The sequence below is a fragment of the Natator depressus genome, chromosome 9 (assembly GCF_965152275.1).
Source record: "Natator depressus isolate rNatDep1 chromosome 9, rNatDep2.hap1, whole genome shotgun sequence".
Classification (NCBI taxonomy): Eukaryota; Metazoa; Chordata; order Testudines; family Cheloniidae; genus Natator; species Natator depressus.
The window spans coordinates 72,692,265-72,709,646 of NC_134242.1; the positions used below are offsets into that span (position 1 = coordinate 72,692,265).

The following is a 17,382-nucleotide window of genomic DNA, read 5'->3' on the forward strand; positions in this document are numbered from 1 at the left end:
GTCCCTTCAACCCAACCTGGGAACACATTAAGACACCAAAGGGGAAGGAGAAGTGCACTCACATCAGGAATGAAATTAATTCATTTTGCTTTATTACAGCTGCAGGAAATGTCAGACCAAGGCTGATGACAACTGAAAATGAGTATATAAAGGGATTATTCTGCACAAATATACATAAACTCCTATTTGAAAATATGGTGGTTGTCTCTATTGGAAACTGTGGTGTTTTGAAAGTTGTGTTAAAATTGTGATTTATTACTTTAAACGATCAAAGGTCTTCAAATTTCCTGTTCCTGCTTGCCCCTATGGGTCTTCCTAGTGAAGCATGAGATCTGGGCCTGGCAGCAGCCAGACCAAGGTAAGCTGTGGTCTGTTTTGAGGGCAGTCTGCTTTGTATCTCTCTGGTTTGTGCATGTGTTACTATTCTGAATTCCAAGAAATAAAGTTACCTTGCATTTTCCAGCAAGAGTATTTTTATGTTTATCTAACATCTCTCTTTGTATGCTGTGCCTGTAACAGAAATTAGTTTAGGCCATGAATTATTATAAGTAATGTTAATGTATTTCAGGCTTTCCTTCACTCCACCTATTTTCATTATCTAATACTAATTCCTTCCTTGTCACCCTGATAACACAGGACAATCATATTGGCATCAATCGTACACTCTGGTTTTAACAGAAGGGGAATGGGTGATAGCCCTACCCTGTTTCCAGCGCCTTTGAAGGCTAACATTACTTCCCCCCCTCTGGAGCGAACAACCCTAAGGTGGTGGGGAGCGGGGGGCTTCCCCTCCAGGCCTCTGTCGCTCTGCCCGCGGCTGGCCTGCAGTCGGTGGGGGCGCGGCGCACCTGCCTGCGCTGCTCCCCCCGCAGCGCGCGCGCCAGGCCGAGCTGGCAGCCTGCCAGCGGAGGCAGCGGGGCCGCTCCCGCCGGCGGCGGCGGCGGCGGGGGGGGAGTCAGGTGAGCCGCCGCCGCCGCTCCAAGGCGTGTCCAGTCCCGGGCGCTGCCCGCGCGGCTACTAATCCCCGCCCCAGCCCAGCTCGCCCGCACTTGCTGCCCCGCGTCCCAGCTCCCCGTCTCCGGGTGGGCTCCCTGCGGCCAGCATGTACGGTGACCAGCAGCAGCTGCAGACCCAGGCATTGCCCCCGCACCTGCAGCAGCACGGGGCGCAACACCACCGGCCCCAGCCCTGCTACCACACGCTGCCTCTGCCGCACCGCCGGCCCCGGCCGTGCCCCGAGCCCCTGCCGTGCCGCGACCCGCCGCCCGTGCAGAGCCGGCCCCGGCCGTGCCCCGAGCCCCTGCCGTGCCACGACCCGCCGCCCCTGCCGAGCCGGCCCAAGCCGTGCCCCGAGCCGCTGCCCAAGCCATGCCCCGAGCCGCTGCCGTGCTGGCCCCAGCAGTGCCCCGAGCCGCTGCCCAAGCCATGCCCCGAGCCCCTGCCGTGCTGGCCCCAGCAGTGCCCCGAGCCGCTGCCCCACCATCAGCATCAGGAGGGCAACGTTGTGTACGAGCGGGTGAGGACCTATAGCTACCCCGGGGGCAGGCTCCCTCCGTGCTCCCCCAGGGCGGTGTCCCCGCTGGAGAGCGCGCCAGGCCACCAGCATGTCATCTGGAGCCGCGACCCGCCTCAGCAGGTAGGTGGGTCTCCCTCCTGCCTTCGGGATTTGGCTGGGGGCTCGTTCGGCTGCCTCTTATGCTTCTGTAGACTTGGGCCTCTGCTACTTCCTGCTGCCTGGGTGGCTGTGCGTGACCGAGCGCGCGGGGGAGGGTTTCATTGACTAGTCACTGTGTGAATGGGGGGGAGTGATTGACTAGTTACTGTGTTGGGGGGCATTGACTAGTTACTCTGTGTGTGTGTTGGGCTGGGGTCACTGACTGGTTACACTGTGGGTGGGAGGTCACTGATCCACAGGCCCATTTACACAATTGTTGCTGAGGGATTGATGAATCATTGAAATTCAAAATTCCTGTATATGGCTATTCCTGAAGTGAGTCATACAAGGGCTACTATGGTTCTAAACAGATTTGCAAGCTGCATGGGAGAGTATTTTCTTTTTTGGCATTCACCATTAGGGGAGAGGTGTGTTTAGCTTTCACCATAGAGCTAGTGACATGCAGAGAAAAGGTAATTTACAAAAGAGTTCTGTAGGGGTGTGGCAGCTTTATGAATGTGGTGTAAACAGGACTGATTTAAAGTATGAGCACTGATGATTATCTGCAGCTGAGAACTGTAACAGGCAAAATCATTAGGTTTAGAAGTGTTTTGCAGTTTGTCCTGGGATTTCTGTTCTTGTATAAGAAATTATATATAATTTCTGTACTGTAAAGATAAATGGATTATGAAATGGATAGATGGACCTCATAAAAGCTAGTAACTGCTTCTGGAATGAGATCAAAACCAAACAGTACATTAAGATACCTTTTTGTGTCCCAATAGTAATTTTTATTACATTGTAAGTATTAAAGAAAAGCATTATACACAGGGCATTGCTGAAATTATGCTAAGCAACCTGTTTGTTATCTATGTGTGAAAAGCTATATGTAACTGTAATGTATTTTCACAATCCAGGTTTTTTATGATTTTCAATTTAAATTCCACTTTTTCCTATCTTAGAATAGATGAACTACATTTGTATTTGTTCAAGCTTTCTTTAGTAATTCCTACCTACTATTGTTGACTACAGGACTACGAACAAATAAACCCCCACAATATTTCAGTTCAACACAATTCAATAAGGACAAATGCAAAGTACTCCACTTAGGAAGGAATGATTAGTTGCACACATACAAAATGGGAAATGACTGCTTAGGAATGAGTACTGCGGAAATGGATCTGGGGGTCATAGTGGACCACAAGCTAAATTTGAGTCAACAGTTTAACACTGCAGCAAAAAAAGCGAACATCATTCTGGGATGCATTAGCAGGAGTGTTGTAAAAAATAGCATGAGAAGTAATTCTTCTGCTCTACTCCACGCTGAGTAGGCCTCAACTGGAGTGTTGTGTCCAGTTCTGGGTGCCACATTTCAGGAAAGACTTGGACAAATTGGAGAAAGTCCAGAGAAGAGCAACAAAAATTATTATAGGTCTAGAAAACATGACCTATGAGGGAAGATTGAAAAAATTGGATTTGTTTAGTATGGAAAAGAGAAGTAAATTGTGAGGGGACATAACAGTTTTCGAGAACATAAAAGGATGTTACAAGGAGGAGGGGGGAAATTATTGTTGTTAATGTCTGAGGATATGACAAGAAGCCTGCAGGAGGTTCAGGTTGGATATTAGGAAAAACTTCCTAACTGTCAGGTGGTTAAGCACTGGAATAAATTGCCTAGGGAGGTTGTGGAATCTCCATCACTGGAGATTTTTAAGAGTCGGTTAGACAAACACCTCTCAGGGATGGTCTAGATAATACTTTGTCCTTCCATGAGTGCAGGGGACTGGACTGGATGACCTCTCTAAAGGAATTCTACTTGAAGTTGAAAATGCACAAATCAATTTAAATAGATCAGACTAGTAGTGGTAGCCCTCTTTCCAGAAAAGTTGATTATAAAAAAAAATAGCAGAACAGATACCAGTATGATATTAAAGACCAGTAGGTCTTCAGTGAGGTCAAAGAGCAGAGGAAAGATGTAGTTTTTATTGTGCAGCTCAACTGATTTAAATATTTTGTAGTGGATCCCGATATATAAGAAGCAGATGCCTTCTTAATTTATAGCTACAATTGGAACAGCACAGTAGCATAGAGTGACACTACACAGCAAGTATTAGTTATTCCATCAACCTTCTTTTCTCACTACTTCAGCAAATACATCCATTTTCTGTGGAAATGTTGTGTCTTATCTTTTACAAAAGCAAAGTTAACATTTGTTGATACTATTAGCGACAGAAGTTCATGGAGCTGTGTCAAGGTTCCTTCCCCACTCTGAACTCTAGGGTACAGATGAGGGGACCTGCATGAAAAACCCCCTAAGCTTATTTTTACCAGCTTAGGTTAAAACTTTCCCAAGCTACAAACTATTTTACCTTTTGTCCCTGGACTTTATTGTTGCCACCACCAAGCGTCTAACAAATATAACCAGGAAAGAGCCACTTGGAAACGTCTTTCCCCCCCAAAATCCCCCCCAAGCCCTACACCCCCTTTCCTGGGGAAGGCTTGATAAAAATCCTCACCAATTTGCATAGGTGAACACAGATCCAAACCCTTGGATCTTAAGAACAATGAAAAAGCAATCAGGTTCTTAAAAGAAGAATTTTAATAGAAGAAAAAGTAAAAGAATCACCTCTGTAAAATCGGGATGGTAAATACTTTACAGGGTAATCGGATTCAAAACGTAGAGAATCCCTCTAGGCAAAACCTTAAGTTACAAAAAGACACAAAAACAGGAATATACATTCCATTCAGCGCAACTTATTTTATCAGCCATTTAAACAAAACAGAATCTAACGCATATCTAACTAGATTGCTTACTAAATCTTTACAGGAGTTCTGACCTGCATTCCTGCTCTGGTCCTGCGGGGCAAAAACAACACAGACAGAGAAACCCTTTGTTTCTCCCCCCCCCAGCTTTGAAAGTATCTTGTCTCCTCATTGGTCATTTTGGTCAGGTGCCAGCGAGGTTGTCTTAGCTTCTTAACCCTTTACAGGTGAAAGGGTTTTTCCTCTGGCCAGAAGGGATTTAAAGGTGTTTACCCTTCCCTTTATATTTATGACAAGCTGCAATAAAATTTTGTTTCATAATTTCTTTGTAGTGCTGAGATGTTACTAAAAGTGAAATGTCTTCCCTATTGTGAATTTGTTCTGTTTGTGTAACTTCTTATTGTGGATTGTTTAATCTATCTATTGTGATTTCACTTAGTATAATATCTGTCATTGCTGTGGGATAGGGCTTTTGTAAACTCTGGAAAACAGGGCATTTTACCAACAATGGATGTGAATGTGTATATAATGCCGATTACGCTCAGCTCTGCATGAATGAATGAGTGCGCTCACACCTTCCTGGATAATTTTACTAATATTTGAGTTTCAAAAGAGTTTTAGATGTCATCCTGTTCAGAATGTTTATGGCATTGGGATACACATCTCATTTTTAACGAATTTGTAGATTTGTGTTTGAGCTAAAAGTCTTTGGGCCTGATTTTACAGTCTTTACTCAGGCAAAACTCTCATTGACTTTAGTGTGAGTTTTTCCTGAGCAAGTGTTGCAGGATCAGGATGGTCTGGTATGAAGTGTGGCAATTATCTGAAGTATCTGTTTATGCCTGTGCATAATTTCATAACATAGATACAGCATGCATGTGATTTTTTTTTTCTACCTTATTTCATTTTATTCATGGGTAAGAATTACGGAAGTGTGATTCTAGGAGTGATGGAAAAAAGATTTCAGTGCTTAGAAAATTAACGTTAGTTTTTTTCTGGGTAATTTCTGGTTGTAATCCTTCTGTTGTCATAGAACTCATAGCAAGTGAACAATTTTCCATTTGGAGCATAGGATTAATCTAAATAGGATTTTAGTTTAAAATAAAGAGGGCCCCTCTTCATAAGTTGCCCGCTCATTGACAGGTATTTCACAAATAGTTTAGATTGGGATGTGTAAGAACCGACAAATTTTAGCTGCCTCACCATGTATATGTTGTAAAGTGATTTCAATCTGAATATATATTAGGCCAGTTCCAGAGGCAGCCTAATCTTTAGCAAATGCAGTCAGTTTGCTACAGACTGCTTCCTATGCCACAGAATCATATCTTTTATAATTTTTCACAACAAAATAATAGAATATCCATGGTGTGCAGGTAAATATTTAGCCATGAATATTGGAGATGGATTGGATGGAATATTTCAGATTATGTTTATAAATAGTGTTGCAAATAAATTCTCACAGGATTTTTGCACCAAATATTTGAATATATGGGTTAACTAAATAGATGCGTAAAAGCCCAATCTCACAAACACAGATGTACAGTATTTGAGTAACTTCAGTGGGACTACGTCCATGAATGAAATTACTTGCGTGCATCAGTGTTGGCAGAATCTGGTCAAAAATGTTCAGGTTACCCTTTTGCCAATCATAGTGTCAGTCCTTAAATTTAGAAAACATGTCCCTAGGAAAATATAGAATAGTTCAATTTTTACTGATTAATTTTTTACCTAGTCAGCTATCAAATGCATAAGTTAAAGCTAAAGTAGGTGCCTATTTATCCAAAAGTGTAAATAACTTGTTTGGGTACAAGAGAATAGATCTAGGGTTGCCTAAATGTGAACTTGTTGGGTCAGAGCCTGCCCTCTTCAGGTCTGCTTTCTGTCACTCCTGACAGTGAAAAGCAGAGTTAAATCCAGTTTAAGCAGCTAGCTGAAGCTTCCTCTTGCATAGGGGATTCCTCCCTTTATAGCCTCTGGTGTTAGGGGGCATAGCTAAGAAAAGGAGCTGGTGTGTATGGAGAACCCTCCTGCTCTGACAGTCCCTGGCTGCTCGAATGGCCCTTTGCACCTATGGTTGCCAATTTTGGTTGGATGTATTCCTGGAGATTTCATCACATGACATAATCTTTAATTAAAGTTTAATCTTTAATTTCTGGAGACTCCAGGCCAATCCTGTAGGGTTGGCAAATTTATTTGCACCTGATACATAGGCACGTCTGGTGCATATTTAAATAAGTTTCTAAAATACCATATTCTGCTCAATAGACCCTAGCAAAACACAAACTATGTTTTAATACAGCTAAATGTAAAGTTATACATGTAGGAAGAGAGAATTTAGGCCATACTTACAGGATAGGGGGCTCTGTCCTGGGAAGTAGTAACTCTGAAAAAGACCTGGTGATCAGGGTGAATAGCTCCCAGTGTGACACTGGCCAAAAGGGCTATCATGCAATCCTTGGCTACATAAACGGGGGAATCTCAAATAGGAGTATAGCAATTATATTATCTCTGTAGTTGGTAGTGGAATGGTTGCTGCTGGAATACTGTGTTCAGTTCTTGGAGTCAAGAATTCAAGAAGGATGTTTTTGGAGAGTGCTCAGAAAAGAGCCATGAGAATGATTAAAGGAATGGAAACATACCTTATAGGGATAGACTCCAATCTGTTCAGTTTAAGAAAGAGAGAAGGTGAAGTGGTGACTTGATCCCAGTCTGTAAGTACCTACATGAGGAACAAATATTTGATAATGGGTTCTTCAATCTAGCAGACAAAAGTACGACAGTATCCAGTGGCAGGAAGTTGAAGCTAGACAAATTCAGACTGGAAATAAGGCATACTTTTTATGACTGTGCGGGTAATTAACCTTTGGAACAATTTACTAAGGGTTGTGGTGGATTCTCCATTACTGGCAATTTTTAAATCCACATTAGATGTTTTTTAAAAAAAGATATGCTGTATTTTTGGGAATTTATGCAGGAAATCAGACAATTACAGTGTACCTTTCTGGCCTCAGAATCTAATTCTATGTCTCAAATAGGAGAAGTATAAACAGGATGCAAGCTGACAGTACAGTCCTTATAAAAATTACACAAGTGTCTGTGCAGGTAATTTCAACTTTAGTATTTTAGAGATTTAAAATTGTTTACACAATAACTAAATTTGGCAAATGTCACTTACATATCAAAGCCTTAAAGATGCATTTGAGATGAGCATGTTGTTTGTAATGTTCATTTAACTTTAAAACATCTCAAATCATGTTTTCAAAGGTGGATAGAAGAATGATGTTCCTGGACTAAGTAACTTGATGGATGATCAAGTTTTGCAATAGGTGGAATATTAATAGGATCAGTAGGAACTGGATCAGGCCTCATCTATGGTTTGTAATAGAAACACTAACAACACTTAAACTATAGTGGCACGCATTCCTCTCCATAATTCTGCAGTACAGTAATTGTCAAATTTGACTTATTTGTATAATGTTAAAATAACTTTTTAAAGTAATGTATCTAGGATATTAGATAGGAGTTTTGGTGTTCTTGGATATATCTCTTAACCGTAATCATGTTAACTTTTAAACTATTTTAATACCTACGTGTCTGTTTCAGTTAAAAAATGACCTTACAGAAAAGTACTTTACCAGATGGAAAGTGATAGACTTTGTATAGGCTTTCTGAACCATCATATAGAATTTAGAATTTTTAATAGAAAATATATCCTGCTACAGGATAGTATATAGATTATCGGTTGCCCCCCCCACCTTTTTTTTTTTTTTTTGAGAAATGATATCATTCTCTATTAAATTATTTAGGATTGCTGGGAAATTTCTGTAGCACTCTATTGATTTCATCCCTGTTATGCTCTCTGGAGGACTTTTCCCTCTGAGTCTCCAGTGTTTTGCTTCATGGAAGCTGAGGAAAACTTTATTTTTGTGGCATCTGCAGTTTTTCATAGACTGCTACAATGAGAATGATTTTTCAAAAATTGAATTTGGTATGACCTTGAAAAATTATTTAAGACTGAACAAAAGGGTATAAAACTCAGTAATAATGTGTTTCAACAGGTAAACATTTGTAAAATCCCTACCTTCATAGTACAATATCCTGCTATAGGGCTGTATTTTCAGATAAGTGAATGTGCAGATTTTCACACACAATGTGCCTACCGCTATGTGCCTCATTTGTGCATGCACTTACTTTGATTATGCATTCAAATTAGGTTATTGCCTGTACAAATTATTATAATTAATTTTTGTGCACAATTATCTAGTTTCTATTACTGGTGGTGATAAGTTGTGAGCATGTTAAATATATAATTGTTTAAGCTAACTTTTTTCAAAATCAGGCCTGTGAGAGGGGTGTATGTGTGGTGGTGGTTGTTGTTTTTTTTTTTTAAATTACCATCGAGCAAATAAAATTCCTTTTTGTGTCTTTAGCTCCAGTTTATGGAATGAAAATTTTAATCCTGAACAAATTTAAGGAAAACTTTGACAAGCAAGTATTAACGCTGCTTGTCACAACTTTACAAGTGGCATTTAGACAGAATTCTGTGCTGAGAATTAGGAGGCAAGAGTTCCCCTTCTGCCTCTACCACTGACTGTGCTTTGTGATCATAGGCAAGTCAGCTAAATTCTCTGTGCTTCAGTGATCCTGTCTGTAAAATGGAGATATATGCCCAAACTGGTAATGTGCATTGAAATCTAGAGATGAAAATGTTAAGCATTAATTAATATGTAGTACTTTACTACACAGTGTATTTGTAGCCGTGTCAGTCCCGGGATATTAGAGAGGTAAGGTGGCATTTTTTTAGAGGTTGGTCCAATAAAAGATATTACCTCACCCACGTTGTCTCTCCATGTAGTATTGTAGACGTATTAGAAAACATGTCCCTAAAGTTAAGCCTGTGCTTAAATGTTTGCTGAATCAGGCTCTAAAGGCACAAAAAGGTCAGACATGGAGTGAGTTGTGGTTTCTGTGGCTGGAATACTGGTGGTAAACTTTTGGAAGGTGGAGAGGGAGGATGTTTAATAAACATTAATTTAGGAGGTTTCTCAAGCTCAAGTGTCAGCAAGTGAGAAGGCGTGTAGTTGGAAGTAGATGAAAGAAACAAAAGAAGTGGTTGGCAAGAATTTTGGAAGGAGTATTAAGAGTGACAGGGAGAGTAGGTGGAATTTAATGTTTGTTCAGTCCCCTACATTGGAAGTATATAATTCTTTGGGAAGCTGAGTTGTCCAATGGGAAATGCAGGGGACTAGAAGTAAGAACTCTTGAGCCCTATTCTTGACTCTCCTATTGACTTTATGCAGATTGCTTAATTTCTGCATATCTCAGTTTATCCAGTTATCCCATGGGTATACCTACTTCACATTGATTTCTGAACCTTAATTGAGTTCTCAGATAAAGTGATATAGAAATATTATATTGTTTGCTACTGCTGATTGGCCAAGAGAATTCTCTTGTGTGATACTTTTTAAAAAAATTACTTCTGGATAGATTCTATATGTTCATGAAAGCCATAAAAGATACACTCTGTGTGTGTGTGAATCAAACATTTCATATAGCATTTACTGTATCAGTGAATCAGTGTTTTCCACTATGATTATTCTTATGTATACTTTGATTACATTATAGAGTAAGAAAATTTGGAAATAGATCATAAGAGACATCCATTTGTCTGTATTGCCTTGTCACAGATGAAAGCAGCTACTTCATTAATATGTTGTTCTTAGTATTTTTTTTGCTGTATCCAGCCTTTGATTTACTCTTTCCTGTTTGAGATTGTGGGCCAAATGCTACTCTGTGTCAGATCAGGGTATATCTGGAATAATTCCATTGACTTCAGTGAGGTTGTCTGAGAGGAGTCTTTCAAGGCAAATTGAAAACTCATGTGAAGAGTTCGTACTTGAGTGAGTGAAGGTTTGCAGGGTCAAGATCCTCTGAGATGCTGAGCACCCTCAACTCCCCCTGATGCCAGTGAATATTAGCCAATGCTATGATCTGTCTGTTTTGTTTGGGACCAAGAGCCAAAACATTAACCCCCCCTCCTCCCAGTTCCCAAATTTAGTAGATTAACATGCAGGAGGAGGAGTGACAATTAGAGAACCAGATTATTTAAAAAAAAAAAAGATAAATTGTAAGTCTTGTTCATTTATAGGCAATCTCACAGTCTGATGCTTATAACAGGTTTTTCTTTTACTTTTCATGATCTCTTCTGAGTGTTCTTTCTTGGTTCTCTGGATAGTGGGATGAATTCTGTTCTCAGTTTGCATTGGTTGTAAACAAGAGTAACTCTACTGAAGGCTACAGAGTTACAATTTACCCCAATTTAACTGATGACAGAATCTAGTTTATTATCTCTGTTCAGAGGTAGAGTTCTTATCTGTCATGATTTTATTTCTTTGATCATATTCTATAGTGATAAATTAACTATTGTATTTGCAAACTGTTAGGTCATTTATAAATTCCGCTAACCAATCTGTTGCTGGAGTTCTTATTTCTGATTTTTTAATATTGTTTTAGAATGGCAATATTCGTATTTAAGATACCCTTCAGATACATTTTGCTTGCCTTGTATATATTCTTCATAGTTTTTTATTTTTATCTGAACTAGTGGTGCTCTGGTGTCATTACACATTCACCACATTAGTGTGGAGATCTACTCCTGTCGTTTCTTAATTAAAGGCATGAGTCTGCAACCTACATTCAGATGGAAAATTGCACTTAATCCTGTGAATTAGTCCCATATTCAAGACCCCATATTCAAGAATTTGGACCAAACAGTACAGAATTCAATACTGGTTCCTATTCCACAATTTATCTGTCTGTTTATAGAGGGATTTTTTACAGTCTGTTAAACCAGATGTGAATCCCATTACAACAAATTTCCTTGGCTGAGTAGTTCAATGAAATAATTATAATGGAGAGAAAACCGAAACAAAACAAAACCCCATGAAGTCACCTTAACACCTATTAAATAAACCTTAGAGGTCAAAGCCACAATCTTTTCTGCTTGCCAGTTCATGTTTAAATTTGTCCTCCTAAATTTAATAATATGGGGCCCAAATCTGCTTTGTTGCCTTGGTGTAAATCCAAGGCCCAATCTTGTCACTGAAATTTGTCCAGCAATGGGATGTTCTCCATGCTGACCTCTATCTCTTGCAAGAAAGGAATTCAGTTGCCCCCTGGCACTGCAGAAGGTTTTCCTTGGTACATTGTAGGAAGAGGAGAGCTGAGGGGAAGATGTACATCATTTTACCCCTACTCACCAACTTGAGTTTCAAGTGGAAATGTAATATAACCTGAGGCTGTGTTACATATTTCCCTCCCCGCATCCACTGTCCTATGATGGGAATTACTCTTTGAGAGTAGAGGGTTCCGGGAGCAGCTGCTGGCTGCCGAAATCCTAGCAACACAGCCCCACTGGAGCTGCAGTTTCAGGGAACGAAGAGCTTTTGCTGGGGAGTTGAAGCTGGTGTGGAAGCACAGGGTTTTTGTGTGACTCCAGCCTGTTCTGCAGGTGTGGGGAGAAGTGCAGGCAAATGCCACCTCTCTGACAGAACAAGTGAGGAGCAGTTTCAACAAGCAGAACCTCAGCGGAGACGTCTCATTTTGTCCCCTCCTTCACGCTGTCTGAGGAGGTGATTGGGCCAGCGTAACCACGTGTAAGTCAGTGGCATTGCAGTGAATTTAAATGGGTGTAACTGGGTACATGCTTTGAGGTAAAAAACAGAGTCTATGTATCTTGAAAGTGAACATCGATTTGTGGATGTAAAACATCCCCCTGAGCTCTAAGTATATTATTCTACATAGAGTTTAGAATCTTTCCTTAAATCTTAAAAGATGAGAAATGTATTCTACCTTAATAGTCTCCTGGTCTTTATACCTATGAGAGTACTTTAGTACTTTTTACTAGAGTAAAATAGTTTTACAAGTTACAACCACTGCTGCCAACTTTCACGTGGTAAATAAGCACCCCGACTTCCACAATAAGTAAAAAAATCAAGCTAGTCCCATTTCAAAACAAGGCCAAAACAAGCCAATCCCTAAGAACCCCAACACTCTGTGACTAGATCCCCCGGCGTGCAGTCTGGGACTGTGATGGGCCTGCTCTGCACCCCTGACTCTCTCCCCCCCCTTGCCCCTGCTTGCCAGGAGCTGATTTAAAAAAAAAAAAAAGAAACAAGCTACAAGCCAAACAAGCTAAAAGCCAAAAACTATCCAACAAGCAACTCACAAGCCAATTAAGCCAAAAACAAGCCCAGTTTCTGTGTTTTTTTTTTTTTTTTTTTGCGGGTTTGGCATGTCTGGTTACAAGCAAGAGAGCTTAATAGCATGAGTTATGTATTCCAAAGCCCTGAGGCAGTGGATTTAGTTTAGGCAGGTTTGTAAGTCTCTTTAACAGATTTACTTTAAATATAATCCAGTTTCTTAAAAGGATACATTTTTCAATGCACCATACAACAGTATGTACCTCTGAATAAAAAACAAAAACAAAAAGCTTTTCCCGATTGTTTATTTGTATTACCACAGTGCCTAGGAGTGGACCAGGATTCCTTGCGCAGGGTTCTGTGAAAACACACAACAAAAAAGAAGCTCTAAGTAATTATTTTGAGCCAAAGACTGAGAAACAAAACTCTATATCTATAAAATGCAGTCTTTGGGAAGTGAAATTTGTGTGAAGAAATCAATCGCATATTAATTTGTAGGTGTTTCAGTTTATAGTCCAGAGCCTTTAAAAATTAGGATAATTTAGAAACATGGTTATGCTTTATAAGCTATATATCATCTTTTTCTTTTGAATGTTGTTTACTCATATAAGGAGTCCTTTTGACTTCAGTAGGATTACTTACATGATGAAAGTTTGCAGGATCAGGCCCTAATTATGCAAAGGGGAGAAAATGTGATCAAGACTATGACAAGTCTTCAACAGTACTCCTAACTTCGACATTCTTTTATTACTATAATTGATGCTTAGGTAGAGTAGAGTCTTTTCTATTTTGATTTCTTTTTCCTGGTGTTATGATTCACTCTTTTAGGAGGAGGATTGAAAAACTGCTGCAGGCTGCTTATTACAGTGTAACACAGATGTGGCAGTTCCAAACTGGATATCTGACCTACTTTGGAATTGCTCTTATCCAGTGATGAATGCCCCCTTGATTTAAAATTTTGATAACAGCAACAAAGATCTTCCTGGCGTTGCTGAGTTGTTTGGGGTGAAAGTGACCGTGACCTGTGAGTTGTTCCTGCTGCTCTATAACTGTTAACAAACAAAAGACCCAATCTTCAAACTGACCTCAGTGGGAATTCTGCTTGCTTGAGGAATACGGTGGTGCAGCCATGTTCGTATCATGATATTAAGAGAGACAAGATGCATGAGGTAATATCTTTTATTGGATCAGCTTCTGTTGGTGAGAGAGACAAGCTTTTGAGCTTACACAGAGCTCTTCATCCAGTTTGGAACACTGTGTAGCTCGAAAGCTTCTTTCTCTCTCTCAACAATGGAAATTGGTCCAATAAAATATATTCCCTCACCCACCTTGTCTCTCTACTGGAGGAATGTAGGTTTGGGCTGTAGCTCTGTCCTGGATGTTGTTAATGTTGCTGGTGCACACATGGAATTTAAGTTGTCAATTTAGGTGGATGCTACACTAGAAGAAGTGGAAACAAATACTTGCCAAATGAAAGCAAACACAGTTGGTAGGAATTTTTTTTTTAATTATAGAATTTAGAGAATGAAAATGATCGAATTAAAAGGATAAACTTCTCCCAGGAACATCTTATTTCACAGTTGTCATTGCACTATTCTCTGAAGCACTTGGTGCTGTCAGGTATGGGATATTGGGGTAGGTGGTCTAGTGGTCTGATCTGGTCTGGCAATTCTTATATTTCAGTCATTTCACTATTTAAATAAAATACAGATTTTCTTTGCTTCTTATCTCAGAAGGGAAGCACTGAGAAGAGAAAATAAATAATGTATTTACAGTGCTTTTCATTTGTAGAGATGAGCGTACTTTATGGGTCATATCTTCAGCTGGTATAAATTGGTGCAGCTCTGTTGAGTACAGTGGAGTTATACTGATCTACACTAGCTGAGGCTCTGTCCTGGTAAGTCTGCATCAGCTTTGATTCTTATCCCCATTTTGCAGACAAGGCACAGAGGCTAACCCCATTGGTGTGTTATATGCAAATGAAAGAACTGAAAAAAAGAAAATGCTGGCACTGAGCATTCTAATTTTGCCGAGCAGATGTATGCCCCGCCCCTGAGTCTTCTGTATAATGTGGGGAAACGTGCACAAGGTTCAATAATGTTAAATAAACCTAATTACCTGCATGAAACCGATCACTGGTGGTTGGGGGTGAAAGCAGATGTGCACTAGTGCGGCAATAGGACCTAGATGTTTTAGCATGAGCACAATGTATGTAGCCATTTTCATTATTTAAAGACCACCCTAAAGTACTGCTTAACCTAAATATGTGGAAGAGTTGTGTTTAGGATAAAGAATGTCTGTGGCTGGCTCTCATGTGGCTGCCGCAGACATAGAAATGCTGCTTCTTTATATGAAACAGTATCTTCCGCAGCCAGTTCTTTAAAATATACTGGGCACAGTATTGTTGCTAGCCCAGAAGCCTGGGAACCCCCAACATATTTTTTGTATTAGCTCGGAAAAGGAAGGAAGATCTTGTTGGTAAAGCACTAGATTAGGACTGGAGATCTGTGTTCTATCAATGGCGTTGGCATAGAATTTTGTTATGACTTTGGGCAAGTTGTATAGGTTCAAATTTTCAAAAGTGCCCTTTTGTTGAGTGCCCAAATTTACTCACTGCAATGTAGGCCCACGGTTTGAACTCAGCCTCAGACGTAATCCACCTTCCACGTACACACCCATTGCACTAACCCAGCTCCCAGGATCCCACGGGGGTGGAGAATCTGAGTCAAATTTGGACCCAGGGTTCAAGCCCTTTTGGACTAGTGCTCTGGGAAGCCACCAAAAGTATTGCACAATCCCACAGGCAAACTTTCTTTGTTCTCTGGATAGTCAAGTTTTGTGGCTAGCCAAGTTTTCCCACACTGCACCACAAAGGGCTAGAGTGGCCACTTTTGGGAGGGTGCTAGGAAGTCTGGGATATGGGTGGTTGGACTCGGGCCTGCATAATGCAGTGTAGAAGTTGGAGCTCCAGTTTGGGGCCACGTGTTCAACAATTCTTAACCTGGAGTTTACAAATAAGTGTTCGCAAAAAGAAAAGAAGTACTTGTGGCACCTTAGAGACTAACCAATTTATTTGAGCATAAGCTTTCGTGAGCTACAGCTCACTTCATCGGATGTGAGCTGTAGCTCACGAAAGCTTATGCTCAAATAAATTGGTTAGTCACTAAGGTGCCACAAGTACTCCTTTTCTTTTTGCGAATACAGACTAACACGGCTGTTACTCTGAAATCTGTCAAATAAGTGTTGACGCTCAAGCTCTAGATTAACAAACCCAGGGACTGCTAACTCAGATTCTGCTAACCCTGGGCTTACATTGCAGTGTAGACATATCCTGTACAAACACTTGGGGGGTAAATCTGCTTTGCGTTAGCCTGCTACACACTAGCTGTCCATGTGGACCATGCTGTCATGCACTAAAAGTTCCAACATGCTGATCTACTTGTAGCGGGGTAGATCAGAGCACACTGTGGAGCATGGACTGCTAGTGTGCATCAGGCTAGTGTGAGGTAGATTTACACTCCAGCTTGCCATGAAGTGGATGTTTATATAGATAAACCCAGTGACCAGTCAATACTTGGATCCGTCTGAGTTATGCCTTTTGTTTCTGCCTTGCTCTCCCCCTCCAAGCCGCTCTGAGGATTAATGCTCGCATCTCAAGAGCCCATCCAAAGGAACCAAAATCAGACTTCCTTCTGCTGAGGCAGTATGTCACTATGCTATATTTCATTTCCTTCCTCTTACTTATATATCTGTGCTCTGCTCTGGTCTACTCTGAACAGTTGTGGTCATCTTAACACATGTGTTTTAGGTCAGTTCCTACAGAGTTGATTTAGCACTTTATAATCTGCCTGCCATTGTGTAGTTTATCAATAATAATGAGCCCAATCTTGTATACTCTCTAAGGGCTTGATCCAAGGCTCACAGAAGTCAGTGGGAGTCTTGTTGACTTCAGTGGAAACAAGCTGAGCCCCATTGATTCAACTTGCTTCCTTATGGAGCTCAAATTATGGATTCCAAGGCCAGAAGAGACCATTGTGATCATCTAGTCAGATCTCCTGTATAACACAGGCCAGAGAACTTCTTCCAAATAATTCTTAGAGCAGATCTTTTAGGAAAACATCCAATCTTGATTTAAAAATTGTCTGTGCTGGAGGATCCACCAGGACCCTTGGTAAACTGTTCTAATGGTTAATTACTCTCACTGTTAAAAATGTATGCCTTATTTCCTCCAGTATAAATTTTTTTTTAGCTTCAGCGTCTAGCCATTTGATTGTGTTATGCCTTTCTCTAGTATATTGCAGAGCTCATTATTAAATATTTGTTCCCCATGTAAAATTAACATGACCTTTTAGTGTCTCAACTACTACTTCAATGTACACAGTACCGTATCATGCCTAAATATGTTGCTCTTGTCCTCTCATTTGAAAAAACCCTCCAGCACTTTTTATTCAGAATAGTGCTAATTCTAAATAGGAGTGGTATATCCACAAGATTGTATATTAACACTTTTTTTTTTTTAATGCTTTACAGTTACAGGAGCCATTGTCTCCATTTCTGAGAGGAGAAAGTTATTGCCCAGGGAATAATGTTATCTATGAAAAGACAATAAGAAAATATGAGCTGCTAAATCCTGAACAGGTAAATGTTTTCTTGCACAGCAGATTAATATAAATAATATAAAAAATCAAGCACTTTTCTACTGTTTTCTCAAGTTTTTGCTTCTCTTGGAAATTAAAGCAAATCTGATAGAATTGTTTTAGTATA

At 40.4% G+C, this 17,382-nt stretch overlaps 1 protein-coding gene across 2 annotated transcripts in view; it reads left to right on the forward strand.

Moving 5' to 3' along the window:
* The first annotated feature begins 297 nt into the window (after window positions 1-297).
* The window catches only part of POF1B (POF1B actin binding protein), a 46,240-nt gene continuing 29,155 nt past the window's right edge, over window positions 298-17,382 (forward strand). The window contains exons 1-2 of one of the 2 annotated variants that reach the window (XM_074964462.1): window positions 298-358; window positions 17,149-17,256. In XM_074964462.1, the coding sequence (XP_074820563.1) occupies window positions 326-358; window positions 17,149-17,256 (141 nt within the window). In that variant the 5' untranslated portion in view covers window positions 298-325. Of the gene's footprint in view, window positions 359-1,014; window positions 1,637-17,148; window positions 17,257-17,382 lie in introns of those variants that run through there. The other variant, XM_074964461.1, reaches the window with a different exon arrangement.